Source organism: Pogoniulus pusillus, chromosome 37 (assembly GCF_015220805.1).
Source record: "Pogoniulus pusillus isolate bPogPus1 chromosome 37, bPogPus1.pri, whole genome shotgun sequence".
Taxonomy (NCBI): domain Eukaryota; kingdom Metazoa; phylum Chordata; class Aves; order Piciformes; family Lybiidae; genus Pogoniulus; species Pogoniulus pusillus.
The window spans coordinates 2,496,855-2,509,623 of NC_087300.1; the positions used below are offsets into that span (position 1 = coordinate 2,496,855).

The window sequence follows — 12,769 nt, forward strand, 5'->3', positions numbered from 1 at the left end:
CTGAAGCTGTGCCAGGGCAGGTTGAGGCTGGATGTGAGGAGGAAGTTGTTGTCAGAGAGAGTGATTGGCATTGGAATGGGCTGCCCAGGGAGGTGGTGGAGTGGCCGTGGCTGGAGGTGTTGCAGCCAAGCCTGGCTGGGGCACTTAGTGCCATGGTCTGGTTGGTTGGGCAGGGCTGGGTGCTAGGTTGGGCTGGCTGAGCTTGGAGCTCTCTTCCTGCCTGCCTGATTCTGTGATTCTCTGCTGAGCTTTGTGGTCCCTTCCAACCCTGTCTGATTCTATGATTCTATTTGTGGCTCTATAAAGGATGGCTGCAGCTTGGCAGCTCAGATGGTGCCATCCCCCACACCTCCCCCAGACAGAGCCTGGGCACCAGCTGCTGGCAGCTTGCCAGCAGAGCTGCACAGAATCAACAAACTCACCCACTTGCTGCTGCCCTTGCTCATCTTCATCCAAGTGACTCACAGCCTCATCCTCTCCATCCCTGCAAAGCCAAGACATTTGTGAGTCTCCTTAAGGGCAGCAGAAGGGAAAAGGAGGGGAAAAAAAAAACCCAAAACAGAACAAAAAAACCAAAAACCCAAAACCCCAAAAGAAGAAATCCAAAGAAAAAGATTCCTGCATGCAATTAACACAAGGAGGAGAACATGCAACAGAAGCTGAGCTTTGAAGAGCTCACAGAGAACAGCACTAGTTGGGAGGGGCTGTGTGTGTCTGGGGGGGGGGGGGGAGGGGGGGGAAGGAGTCTCCAAAGGGTCATCATTTACCAGCTTGAAGCAGCCTTTGGGGGGGGGCAGCAGCAGGAACTAACCTTAAGCCGCTGTCATTTTACATCTCTTGGTATTTAAAGTGGCAGGGTTGGGGTTTGGGGTTTGGTTTTTGGGGGGGTTTGGGTGGTTTTTGTTAGCTCAGAGCATTTTATTTCCCTTCCCCTCCTCCTCCCCTCCCACCCCCCCAAAAAAAAAGGGCAACAGGTAGCAAAAAAAAGAACCCCCCCAGTGAAAATCCCACCCAATAATTTACAGCTGATTTATGCAGAGGAGGTTTGAAAAGGTTTTAGTTGAAAGCATTTGGGTGGCTTGAGTTGGTTTGGTTCATTTGGGTTGGTTTGGGTTTGGTTTGGTTTGGGGGGGGGTTGGAATTGGGGTTGGGTTTTTTTTGGGGGGAGTGGGAGGGGGTGTGGTGATTTTTTGGGGTTGGGTTTTGGTTGAGGGGGGGTTTATTGGGGGTTATTTTATGGATGCTGTTTGGTTGCTTTGGGGTTTTAACTGCACTTTAGAGCTTGAAGAGCCAAAGGAGAGTTGGGGAGGGAGTTGAGGCAATACACAAATGGCTGGGCAAGAGGTGATGTAAATAGGAATCAGGATAGGAGTAGTAATGGTAATAGTAGGGAATAATACTGCTAATAAGAAGAGGTTGGGATGGAGTTAAGGTAATAAAAATTGGCTGCCCTTGAGTTGGTGTAAATAGCAATAATGAGAGCAATAATAATACTATTAGTAATAGAAGTAGTAATAGTAGTAATAGAAGTAGTAATAGTAGTAATAAAAGTATAGACTAATAAGAACAACAGTTTGGGACAGAGTTTAGACAATAAAAATTGGCTGCCCATAAGTTGGTGTAAATAGCAATAATAAGAGCAATAATAATACTATTAGTAATAGAAGTAGTAATAGCAGTAATAGAAGTAGTAATAGCAGTAATAGAAGTAGTAATAGTAGTAAGAAGAACAGTTTGGGGCAGACTTAAGGCAATAAAAATTGGCTGCCCATGAGTTGGTGTAAAAAGCAATAATAAGAGCAATAATAATACTATTAATAATAGAAGTAGTAATAGCAGTAATAGAAGTAGTAATAGTAGTAATAGAAGTAGTAATAGTAGTAAGAAGAACAGTTTGGGGCAGACTTAAGGCAATAAAAATTGGCTGCCCATGAGTTGGTGTAAATAGCAATAATAAGAGCAATAATACTACTATTAGTAATAGAAGTAGTAATAGCAGTAATAAAAGTATAGAATAATAGTAACAATAATAAGAAGAACAGTTTGGGACAGAGTTTAGGCAATAAAAATTGGCTGCCCATAAGTTGGTGTAAATAGCAATAATAAGAGCAATAATACTACTATTAGTAATAGAAGTAGTAATAGCAGTAAAAAAGGTATAGAATAATAGTAACAATAATAAGAAGAACAGTTTGGGACAGAGTTTAGGCAATAAAAATTGGCTGCCCATGAGTTGGTGTAAATAGCAATCATCATAATGGTAATAATAGTGGTAATAGTAGTCATAATAATAGTATTAATAGTAATAAAAGTGGCCATAATAGTAATAACAATAGTAGTAACAGTAATAAAAGTGTGTGGTAATATTAGTAATAATAAGAAGAGGAACAGTTTGGGATGGAGTTTAGGCAATAAAAATTGGCTGCCCATGTGTTTGTGTAAATAGCAATCACAATGGTAATAATAATGCTAATAATAGTAGTAATAGTATTAAAAGTGGTTATAATAGTAATAATAATAGTAGTAACAGTAACAAAAGTATGTAGTGATAATAATAGTAAGAAGAAGAAGTTTGGGACAGAGTTTAGGCAATAAAAATTTGCTGCCCAAGAGTTGATGTAGAAAGCAATAATCATAATAGTAATAAAAGTGGTAATAATAATAGAAGTGGTCATAATAGTAATAATAATAGTCATTGTAATAAATAGCTATAATAGTAATAATGGTAGAAACAATAGCAACAAAACCAGTAATAATAATAATAGTAATAATAATACTAGTAGTAGTAAGAAGAAGAGTTTGGGATGGAGTTTAGGCAACAAAAATTGACTGTCCAGGAGTTGATGTTGATTAGTAATAATAATAGCAATAATGGCATCAATAATAGTAATAAAAGTAGTAATAATAATAATAATATTAGTAATAGGAAGAAGAGTTTGGGATGGAGTTCAGGCAATAAAAGTTGGCTGTCCATGAGTTGATGTGATTAGTAATAATAATAGCAATAGCAATAATAGCAGTAATAATAGTAATTAAAGTAGTAATAATAGTAATAACAAGAACAGTTTGGAATGGAGTTTAGGCAACAAAAATTGGCAGTCCAGGAGTTTATGTGATTAGTAATAGTAATAGCAGTAATAATAGTAATAAAAGAAGTAATAATAATATTAGTAATAATAAGAAGAGTTTGGGATGGAGTTTAGGCAGCAAAAATTGACTGTCCAGGAGTTGATGTGATTAGCAATAATAATAATAGCAATAATGGCAGCAATAATAGTAATAAAAGTAGTAATAATAATATTAGTAATAGGAAGAACAATTTGGGATGGAGTTTAGGCAATAAAAATTGTCTGTCCAGGAGTTGATGTGATTAGTAATAATAATAGCAATAATGGCAGCAATAATAGTAATAAAAGTAGTAGTAATAGTAACAAGAACAGTTTGGGATGGAGCTTAGGCAACAAAAATTGACTGTCCAGGAGTTTATGTGATTAGAAATAATAATAGCAATAATGGCAGCAATAATAGTAATAAAAGTAGTAGTAATAATAATAATAATAATAATAATAATAATAATAATGAGTTTGGGATGGAGTTTAGGCAATAAAAATTGGCTGTCCATGAGTTGATGTGATTAGTAATAATAACAGCAATAATGGCAGCAATAATAGTAATAAAAGTAATAATAATAATAATAATAATAATAATAATAATAATAATAATAATAATAGTTTGGGATGGAGTTTAGGCAACAAAAATTGGCTGTCCAGGAGTTGATGTAATTAGTAATAATAATAGCAATAATGGCAGTAATAATAGTAATAAAAGTAGTAGTAGTAGTAATAAGAAGTGTTGGGGATGGAGCTTAGGCACCAAAAATTGGCTGTCCAGGAGTTGATTAGTAAGAATAATAACAGCAATAATGGCAGCAATAATAGTAATAAAAGTAGTAGTAATAATAATAATAATAATAATAGTAATAAGAAGAACAGTTAGGGATGGAGTTCAGGCAACAAAAATTGGCTGTCCAGGAGTTGATGTTGATTAGTAATAATAATAGCAATAATGGCAGTAATAAAATAGTAATAAGAACAGTTTGGGATGGAATTTAGGCAACAAAAATTGGCTGCCCAGGAGTTGATGTTGATTAGTAATAATAATAGCAATAATGGCAGTAATAAAATAGTAATAAGAACAGTTTGGGATGGAATTTAGGCAACAAAAATTGGCTGTCCAGGAGTTGATGTTGATTAGTAATAATAATAGCAATAATGGCAGTAATAAAATAGTAATAAGAACAGTTTGGGATGGAGTTTAGGCAACAAAAATTGGCTGTGCAAGGGAGGGTGTAAATAATACTAACAGTAGCAAATGAAGAGGTGCAGAAAGCAGAGAAGAGGGAGCAGTGTGGGGTCCAGAGCAGACATTGAGGTTACCTTTCCGGGTGGGGCTTTGCAGTGCAGGTTAGAGCTTTACCCAGCCTGATTCTCCTTTCCCTTTAAAAGGGGGTTGGGGGGGGGGCATTGGCTGAGCTTTTACTTTCAGCAAGCAAGACCATAATAGTCTGAAAGCTGACTCCAAAGCAGTGTGGGAATGCTGCTATTGACACTTTGCAGCACATCACAACTTCATCTCTGCTTTTGCTTTTAGGCATTCCCCTTCCAATGAGCAAGTTTGGGCTCCTGGAGCTTGGTTTTTCAACTCCCTAAAGCGGTTTCATTCCCTTCCCCTTTTCCAGCTGGAGTTTTGGGGGGGCAGATGAGGAGGTGGGGGTTTGGTTCTCATCTCAATGCCTTTTTGGGAGAGCCTGGAGCCAGCCAGGACATGCAGCAGCCTTGTCAAGCCAAAAAGAGACAGTTGGAAGTGGCCATTCCCAGGCAAAAAAGCCACTGGGGACCAAAAAAGAACACACCAAGAAGGGCATGGACTCAGCTTCCTCCTCCTCCTGGTGACAGCCAAAGCCTTGGATTCGAGGGGGGTCTTTTTTTTTGGGGGGGGGGGGAGGGGGATGTGTGTGTGCATTTGGTTTCAGCCTTCCTTTTGGCATCAGCCAGTTCAGCCTCAAAGCTGGAGTCTGGAACATTCTCTCTGCCAGGCCACCTGAAAGCTGAATGCTTCAGCCCAGCTGCAAGGCAGCTTTGGGTTTGCTGCAGGTTGGGGTTTGGCCACAGGTTAGTTTGGGCTTTTTTTTTTGGCCACAGGTCAGGGCTTTTACCATGGATCAAGGTTGTTTTGGCACCAGATCAGGCTTTTTTGGCCACTATCAAGCTTTTTAGCCACAGATCAAGGCTGGTTTGGCCACAAATCAGATTTCTTTGGCTATTATCAGGCATTTTTTGGCCACAAATCAGATTTCTTTGCCTATTATGAGGCTTTTCTTTGCCACAGATCAAAGTTTTGGCCACAGATCAGATTTCTTTGGCTATAATCAGGCTATTTTTGGCCACAAATCAGATTTCTTTGGCCATTATCAGGCTTTTTTTGGCCACAAATCAGATTTCTTTGCCTATTATGAGGCTTTTCTTTGCCACAGATCAAAGTTTTGGCCACAAATCAGATTTCTTTGGCCATTATCAGGCTTTTTTTTTGCCACAGATCAAAGTTTTGGCCACAAATCAGATTTCTTTGGCCATTATCAGGCTTTTTTTGGCCATAAATCAGATTTCTTTGGCCATTATCAGGCATTTTTTGGCCACAAATCAGATTTCTTTAGCTATTATGAGGCTTTTTTGGGCCACAAATCAGATTTCTTTGGCTATTATGAGGCTTTCCTTTGCCACAGATCAAAGTTCTGGCCACAAATCAGATTTCTTTGACCATTATCAGGCTTTTTTGGCCATAAATCAGATTTCTTTGGCCATTATCAGGCATTTTTTCGCCACAAATCAGATTTCTTTAGCTATTATGAGGCTTTTTTGGGCCACAAATCAGATTTCTTTGGCTATTATGAGGCTTTCCTTTGCCACAGATCAAAGTTCTGGCCACAAATCAGATTTCTTTGGCCATTATCAGGCTTTTGTTGGCCATAAATCAGATTTCTTTGACCATTATCAGGCTCTTTTTGGCCACAAATCAGATTTCTTTGACCATTATCAGGCTCTTTTTGGCCATAAATCAGATTTCTTTGGCCATTATCATGCTCTTTTTGGTCACAAATCAGATTTCTTTGGCCATTATCAGGCATTTTTTGGCCACAGATCAAAGTTGTTCTGGCCACAAATCAGATTTTTCTGGCCATTATCAGGCTTTCTGGCCACAGCTCTGATTGGTTTTGGTCACAGATGAAGTTTTCACCATAGGTCAGGTTTTCATCTTGCCAGAGTTTTTTACCATAGGTCAAGGGATTTTCTTTGGCCACAGATGAGGTTTTTTTAGCCACAGCTCAAGTTTCTACTTAGCCATAGCTCAGATTGTTTTTTACCCTATATAGAAGAGGGATTTCTTTTTGGCCACAGAGGAGGGTTTCAGCATAGCTCAGGTTTTTATCTTGCCATGTCTCAGGTTTTTAACCATTGATCAAGTTTTTATTTCACCACAGCTCAGGTTTTTATCCTTAGCTCAGGTCTTTATTTTGCCAGCTCAGTTTTATTTTGTTTTACCCCAGCTCAGGTTTTTATTTCACCATACCTCAGGTTTTTATTTCACCACAGCTCAAGATTTTAACCTTAGCTCAGGTCTTTATTTTGCCAGCTCAGTTTGGTTTTGGTTTACCATAGATCAAGTTTTATTATGCCACAGCTCAGGTTTGGTTCTTTTTAACCATAGCTCAGGTTTTTATTATGCCACAGCTCAGGTTTGGTTCCTTTTTTACCATAGATCAAGCTTTATTTTGCCACAGCTCAGGTTTTTAACCCTGTATAGATCATTAATATGTTTTATTTTGGCCACAGATGAGTTTTTTTACCATAGATGAGGTTTTTATTATGCCACAGCTCAGGTTTGGTTCTTTTTTTACCACAGCTCAGGTTTTTATTATGCCACAGTTCAGGTTTGGTTCTTTTTTACCATAGCTCAGGTTTTTATTATGCCATAGTTCAGGTTTGGTTCTTTTTTACCATAGCTCAGGTTTTTATTATGCCACAGTTCAGGTTTGGTTCTTTTTTACCACAGCTCAGGTTTTTATTATGCCACAGCTCAGGTTTGGTTCTTTTTTTACCACAGCTCAGGTTTTTATTATGCCACAGTTCAGGTTTGGTTCTTTTTTACCATAGCTCAGGTTTTTATTATGCCACAGCTCAGGTTTGGTTCCTTTTTACCATAGCTCAGGTTTTTATTATGCCACAGTTCAGGTTTGATTCTTTTTTTACCATAGCTCAGGTTTTTATTATGCCACAGCTCAGGTTTGGTTTCTTTTTTAACCACAAATCAGTTCTTTTAGCACAGCTCAGGGCTTTTTTTTGGCCACAGCTCAGATTTTTCCCCCACAGCTCAACTTTTTCCTGTGCCACAGCTCAGCTTTCATCTTTTTAAACCATAGATCACTTTTCTTTTGCCACAGCTCAGACTCCAACTGCTTGTAGAACTTCCAAGGTAGGGTTGAGAGGGGGGGGAAGAGGATGAGAAAAAACTTAAGTTTGTTTTTTCTTCCCCCTCCTCTCATTCACTAAAAAGAAAGAACCAAAACTCCAGCTCATGCCAGGAGCTTGGCAAACTTTGTGAGAGTCACCAAAACAATCAACCCTCACCTTTTGGGTCTTAACTTTCAAACACCTCCACGTTTTAAACAGCACTAGCAGTTAAATTTATGTGGCTCCTCCTCCTCCTCCTCATCAATAACAAAAAAAATGACTACTTTTAATGGCTTGGGGAAAAAATAAAACAAAAGGCAAAAAAAAAGGACAATTCATCACATGGAATTTGATTAAAAAAGGACTGAACTTTATTGACAAAACTGCGGCAGACAATTTTGGTTTCCCTTTGACAAGGTTTTAAGCTACCTATTTAGGCAGACTTTACACATGTAGCATTTAAATCTTCCAGAACAAGAGTGGGAGGACAGTGCACAAATTCAGTTAAAGGACTTTATCCTAGGTACAAAGGTTGGAATTTCTCTCCCCCCCCACCCCCAGCCCCAACCACCACCTCCCCTCCTTCCCCTCCCCTTCTCTTAAATTTTGTCTCTTTTGGGTTTTGTTTTCAGCTGCAGTGTCCCTTTTTTTAGGCAGTGTTGAGATGCACTTGAAACAAAGCCAAGGGTAGGGAGGGGGTTTGTTAATCCTGACAGCTGGGGACATTTGCATTCTTTGATCTGCCCCAAATGGTAGCCGAAGGAAAGGGTTGAAGAGCTCCAACCCTACTCAGGCACCGCTCTGTCAGCTAATATCAAACGTTAAGGCTGTTAAAGCCACAGCTGGAAACCTAAATTGAGTTTATTCCCCCTCCCCCACCTCCTTTAAAAGTTCTTCAGACAGAACCAACCTCAGAGTCCCCCCTTTTTATTTTTAACAAGACAAAACTTCAGCTTGCCTCAAGCACCTCTCAACACAGCATCTTTTGGGGCTAGATTTCAAAACCCACGTAAGGAAAAGTCAAGTTTGGGGTGGGTTTGTGGCTTTTTCTTTTGCAAACCTACTTAGTTGGGTTTAAGTCAAAGCAACCTAAGTCAAGTCACCTGCAAGTAACCTAAGTCAAAGCACCTGCAGGCAACCTAAGTCAAGTCACCTGCAAGTAACCTAAGTCAAAGCACCTGCAGGCAACCTAAGTCAAAGCACCTGCAGGCAACCTAAGTCAAGGCACCTGCAGGCAACCTAAGTCAAAGCACCTGCAGGCAACCTAAGTCAAAGCACCTGCAGGCAACCTAAGTCAAATCACCTGCAGGCAACCTAAGTCAAGGCACCTGCAGGCAACCTAAGTCAAAGCACCTGCAGGCAACCTAAGTCAAGGCACCTGCAGGCAACCTAAGTCAAATCACCTGCAGGCAACCTAAGTCAAGGCACCTGCAGGCAACCTAAGTCAAAGCACCTGCAGGCAACCTAAGTCAAAGCACCTGCAGGCAACCTAAGTCAAAGCACCTGCAAGCAACCTAAGTCAAATCACCTGCAAGCAACCTAAGTCAAATCACCTGCAAGCAACCTAAGTCACTTTTAAGCAGCTTGACTTAAGTTGCTTAAAGGTGACTTGACTTTAGTCACCTGCAAGCAATTTAAGTCAATTCACCTTTAGGCAATTTAAGTCAACTCATCTATAAGCAACCTAAGTCAATTCACCTATAAGCAACCTAAGTCAACTCACCTATAAGCAACCTAAGTCAACTCACCTATAAGCAACCTAAGTCAATTCACCTGTAAACAATTTAAGTCAAATCACCTTTATGCATCTTAAGTCAAATCATCTTTAAGCAATTTAAGTCAATTCACCTTTAAGTAGCTTAAGTCAACTCACCTTTAAGTGGCTTAAGTCAATTTACCTGTAAGTAATTTAAGTCAATTCACCTTTAGTCAATTTAAGCTACTTAAAGGTGAATTGAATTAAGTCAATTCACCTGCAAGCAATTTAAGCTACTTAAAGGTGAATTAAGTCAATTCACCTGCAAGCAACCTAAGTCACTTTTAAGCAGCTTGACTTAAATGGCTTAAAGGTGACTTGACTTTAGTCACCTGCAAGCAATTTAAGTCAATTCACCTTTAGGCAATTTAAGCTACTTAAAGGTGAATTGAATTAAGTCAATTCACCTGCAAGCACCTTAAGTCAATTCACCTGCAAGCACCTTAAGTCAATTCACCTGCAAGCATCTTAAGTCAATTCACCTGCAAGCAACCTAAGTCAATTCACCTTTAGGCAATTTAAGTCAGTTCACCTTTAGGCAATTTAAGTCAATTCACCTTTAGGCAATTTAAGTCAATTCACCTTTAAGCATCTTAAGTCAAATCACCTGCAAGCATCTTAAGTCAATTCACCTGCAAGCACCTTAAGTCAATTCACCTGCAAGCACCTTAAGTCAATTCACCTGCAAGCATCTTAAGTCAATTCACCTGCAAGCACCTTAAGTCAATTCACCTGCAAGCATCTTAAGTCAATTCACCTGCAAGCAACCTAAGTCAATTCACCTTTAGGCAATTTAAGTCAGTTCACCTTTAAGCATTTTAAGTCAATTCACCTGCAAGCATCTTAAGTCAAATCAGCTGCAAGCAACCTAAGTCAATTCACCTTTAGGCAATTTAAGTCAGTTCACCTTTAAGCATTTTAAGTCAATTCACCTTTAAGCAATTTAAGCCAATTCACCTTTAAGCATTTTAAGTCAATTCACCTTTAAGTAATTTAAGTCAATTCACCTTTAAGCATCTTAAGTCAATTCACCTGCAAGCAATTTAAGTCAATTCACCTTTAGGCAATTTAAGTCAATTCACCTTTAAGCAATTTAAATCAATTCACCTTTAAGCAATTTAAGTCAATTCACCTTTAAGCAATTTAAGTCAATTCACCTTTAGGCAATTTAAGTCCATTCACCTTTTCTTCCCCTTTAAAAACAAAACCCATTTCATTTGTTTTCAGGCTCCTTTGTATTAAAATTGAAACTTAAGCTTCCCCAACCATCTGGATGTGTTTTTTTTTTGGGTTTTAAAAGGTTACTTTGACCTCTGAGGTTACTTTTAAACAGTGGCAGCTTGCCCTCAGCATTAAGAGGCTTTGTTTTTTGTTGGGGGGAGTTGTTTTGGTTGGGTTTTTCTTTAATGCTTCTACCAAACAAGACCAATCCTGACTTTTGAAATGTAGCCTACTTTTTGGGGGGGGATTCTGCACCTAGCAGCTTTTAGGGGTGAATTAAAGCAAATAAAAACCCAAACTGAAAAGGTTAACATTTATCAGACTGAAAAGCAAAGCATTTCATGAACATTTTGGGGTTGATTCTTCCTTTTTTAACCCTTTTTTTTTTTCCCTGCATGTTTTTTTTTAAGGGGGAGGGTTGGTTTTGTTTGGGGGAGTGTTTGTTTTTGGGGTTGTTTGGGTTGGTTTTTGGGGTTGGGTTTTTTTTTTTGGGCTTTGTGGGTTTTATTAAAAAAGGTACAGTTGTGGGTTTGGGTTTTTATCTAAGCAACAAAGAGAGAGGAAAAGAAAAAGCAATTTACACACTTAAAAAAAAATACACAGCAAAAAAACCACAAACCACAGGGAAAGGAAAGAGAAATAAAAGCCTTGGCCTCTAAATCTGTTGAAACTCCTCCTTTTAAAAAGACTACAGACAAAAGGCAGAATGCAAAGTGAGGATGGAGTGGGGAAAGGAGGGGGGAGGAGGGGAAAAAAAAGGGCCATGAAGGGAAAAAAAAAAAGAGGGAGACAATTACTTGTCTGCTGTGGGTAAAGCAACAGGAATCCTGGGAGGTACAAGAATCAGTTAACAACTCTGGGTTTGCTCATAACTGCTGGGGGTTATTATTTTTTTCCACCCCCTCATCTTTGTTGGGGTTTTTGTTTGGTTTGGTTTGCTTTTGTTGTTGTTGTTGTTGTTGGTGGTGGTGGTTTAATAACGTCCATAAGGATGCTCTCTGTAGGAGCCTTTCACTGGCCTGGCTGGTGGAGCCTTCAGGGAGGGTCTGGTTCCATTCCAGTCATCTTGACCTGTGGGGATAAAGAAAAACACAACAAAGAAAGACACAAAAAGGGGGGGGGGGGAAGAGGAGGAGAGAGAAAGAGAGCAGGGAGGGAGGGAGAGAGAGAGAGCAGGGAGGGAGGGAGAGAGAGAGAGCAGGGAGGGAGGGAGAGAGAGAGAGCAGGGAGGGAGGGAGGGAGAGAGAGCAGGGAGGGAGGGAGGGAGAGAGAGCAGGGAGGGAGGGAGAGAGAGAGAGCAGGGAGGGAGGGAGAGAGGGAAAGAGAGCAGGGAAGGAGGGAGAGAGGGAAAGAGAGCAGGGAAGGAGGGAGAGAGGGAAAGAGAGCAGGGAGGGAGGGAGAAAAAAAAGAGGGATATGTTTTGAAATTAGAGAAGAGAAAGATTTAGATTGGATGCCAGAAGAAATTCTGAGCCCTGAGGGTGGTGGAAGACTGCATGAGGTTGCCCAGAGAGGTTTTCAGTGGAGGCTCCATCCCTGGAGATGAATTCAAGGCTCTGAGCAACCTGATCTAGTAGAGGAGGCTCCCTGCTGACTGCAGGGAGGTTGGACCTTTGAAGGTCCCTTCCAACCAAATCCATTCTATGAATCTCTGATCTTCAGTATCTGAAGGGGACCTAGAGAAAGGCTGGGGAGAGGCTATTTAGAAGGGCTTGGGGTGATAGGATGAAAGGCAATGGAGCAGGGAGCAGATTTAGGTTGGACATCAGGAGGAAGTTCTGCACAATGAAGGCAGTGGAGCACTGGAACAGGCTGCCCAGAGGCTGAGGCCTCATCCCTGGCAGACATTCAAGATCAGCCTGGCTGTGTCCCTGGGCAGCCTGCTCTAGCTGGAGGTGTCCCTGCTGTCCCTGTTGGACAAGATGCCCTTGGAGGCTCCCTTCCAACCTGATGCAATCTGTGAGTCTGTGAATCATCACAGAGGTTTCACCCAAAATAGCTTTGCAAAACAACCCTGTGGTTCCCCCAGACCCTCTGGTTAGCAGCACATCATCCAGCAGGGAAAAGCCACTGGTGTGGGATCCCTGGGAAGCTCTGACAGCCTGGCCAAACCTGCTGCCCTTGAGGAGTCACTAACTTCAACACAGCCAAAGCCAGCCCACAGGGCAGCTCTGGCAGCCAGCCACGGCCAAGGTCAGAGTCACAGCCGCTTGGGCTGCCAACCAGCAGCTCCTACAACCTCTGCACCAGCTCCTACAACAGCCCCAGCAGCATCCACAGTCCTC

At 40.6% G+C, this 12,769-nt stretch overlaps 1 protein-coding gene across 1 annotated transcript in view; it reads right to left on the reverse strand.

The window, feature by feature from the left end:
- Positions 1-7,856: 7,856 nt before the first annotated feature.
- KHDRBS1 (KH RNA binding domain containing, signal transduction associated 1) overlaps positions 7,857-12,769 on the reverse strand; it is a 30,904-nt gene continuing 25,991 nt past the window's right edge. The window contains exons 9-10 of the mRNA XM_064172414.1: positions 9,672-11,556; positions 7,857-9,621 (exon numbers count right to left, since the gene is read on the reverse strand). Coding sequence (XP_064028484.1) covers positions 11,459-11,556 — 98 coding nt within the window. The 3' untranslated portion in view covers positions 7,857-9,621; positions 9,672-11,458. The remainder of the gene's footprint in view (positions 9,622-9,671; positions 11,557-12,769) is intronic.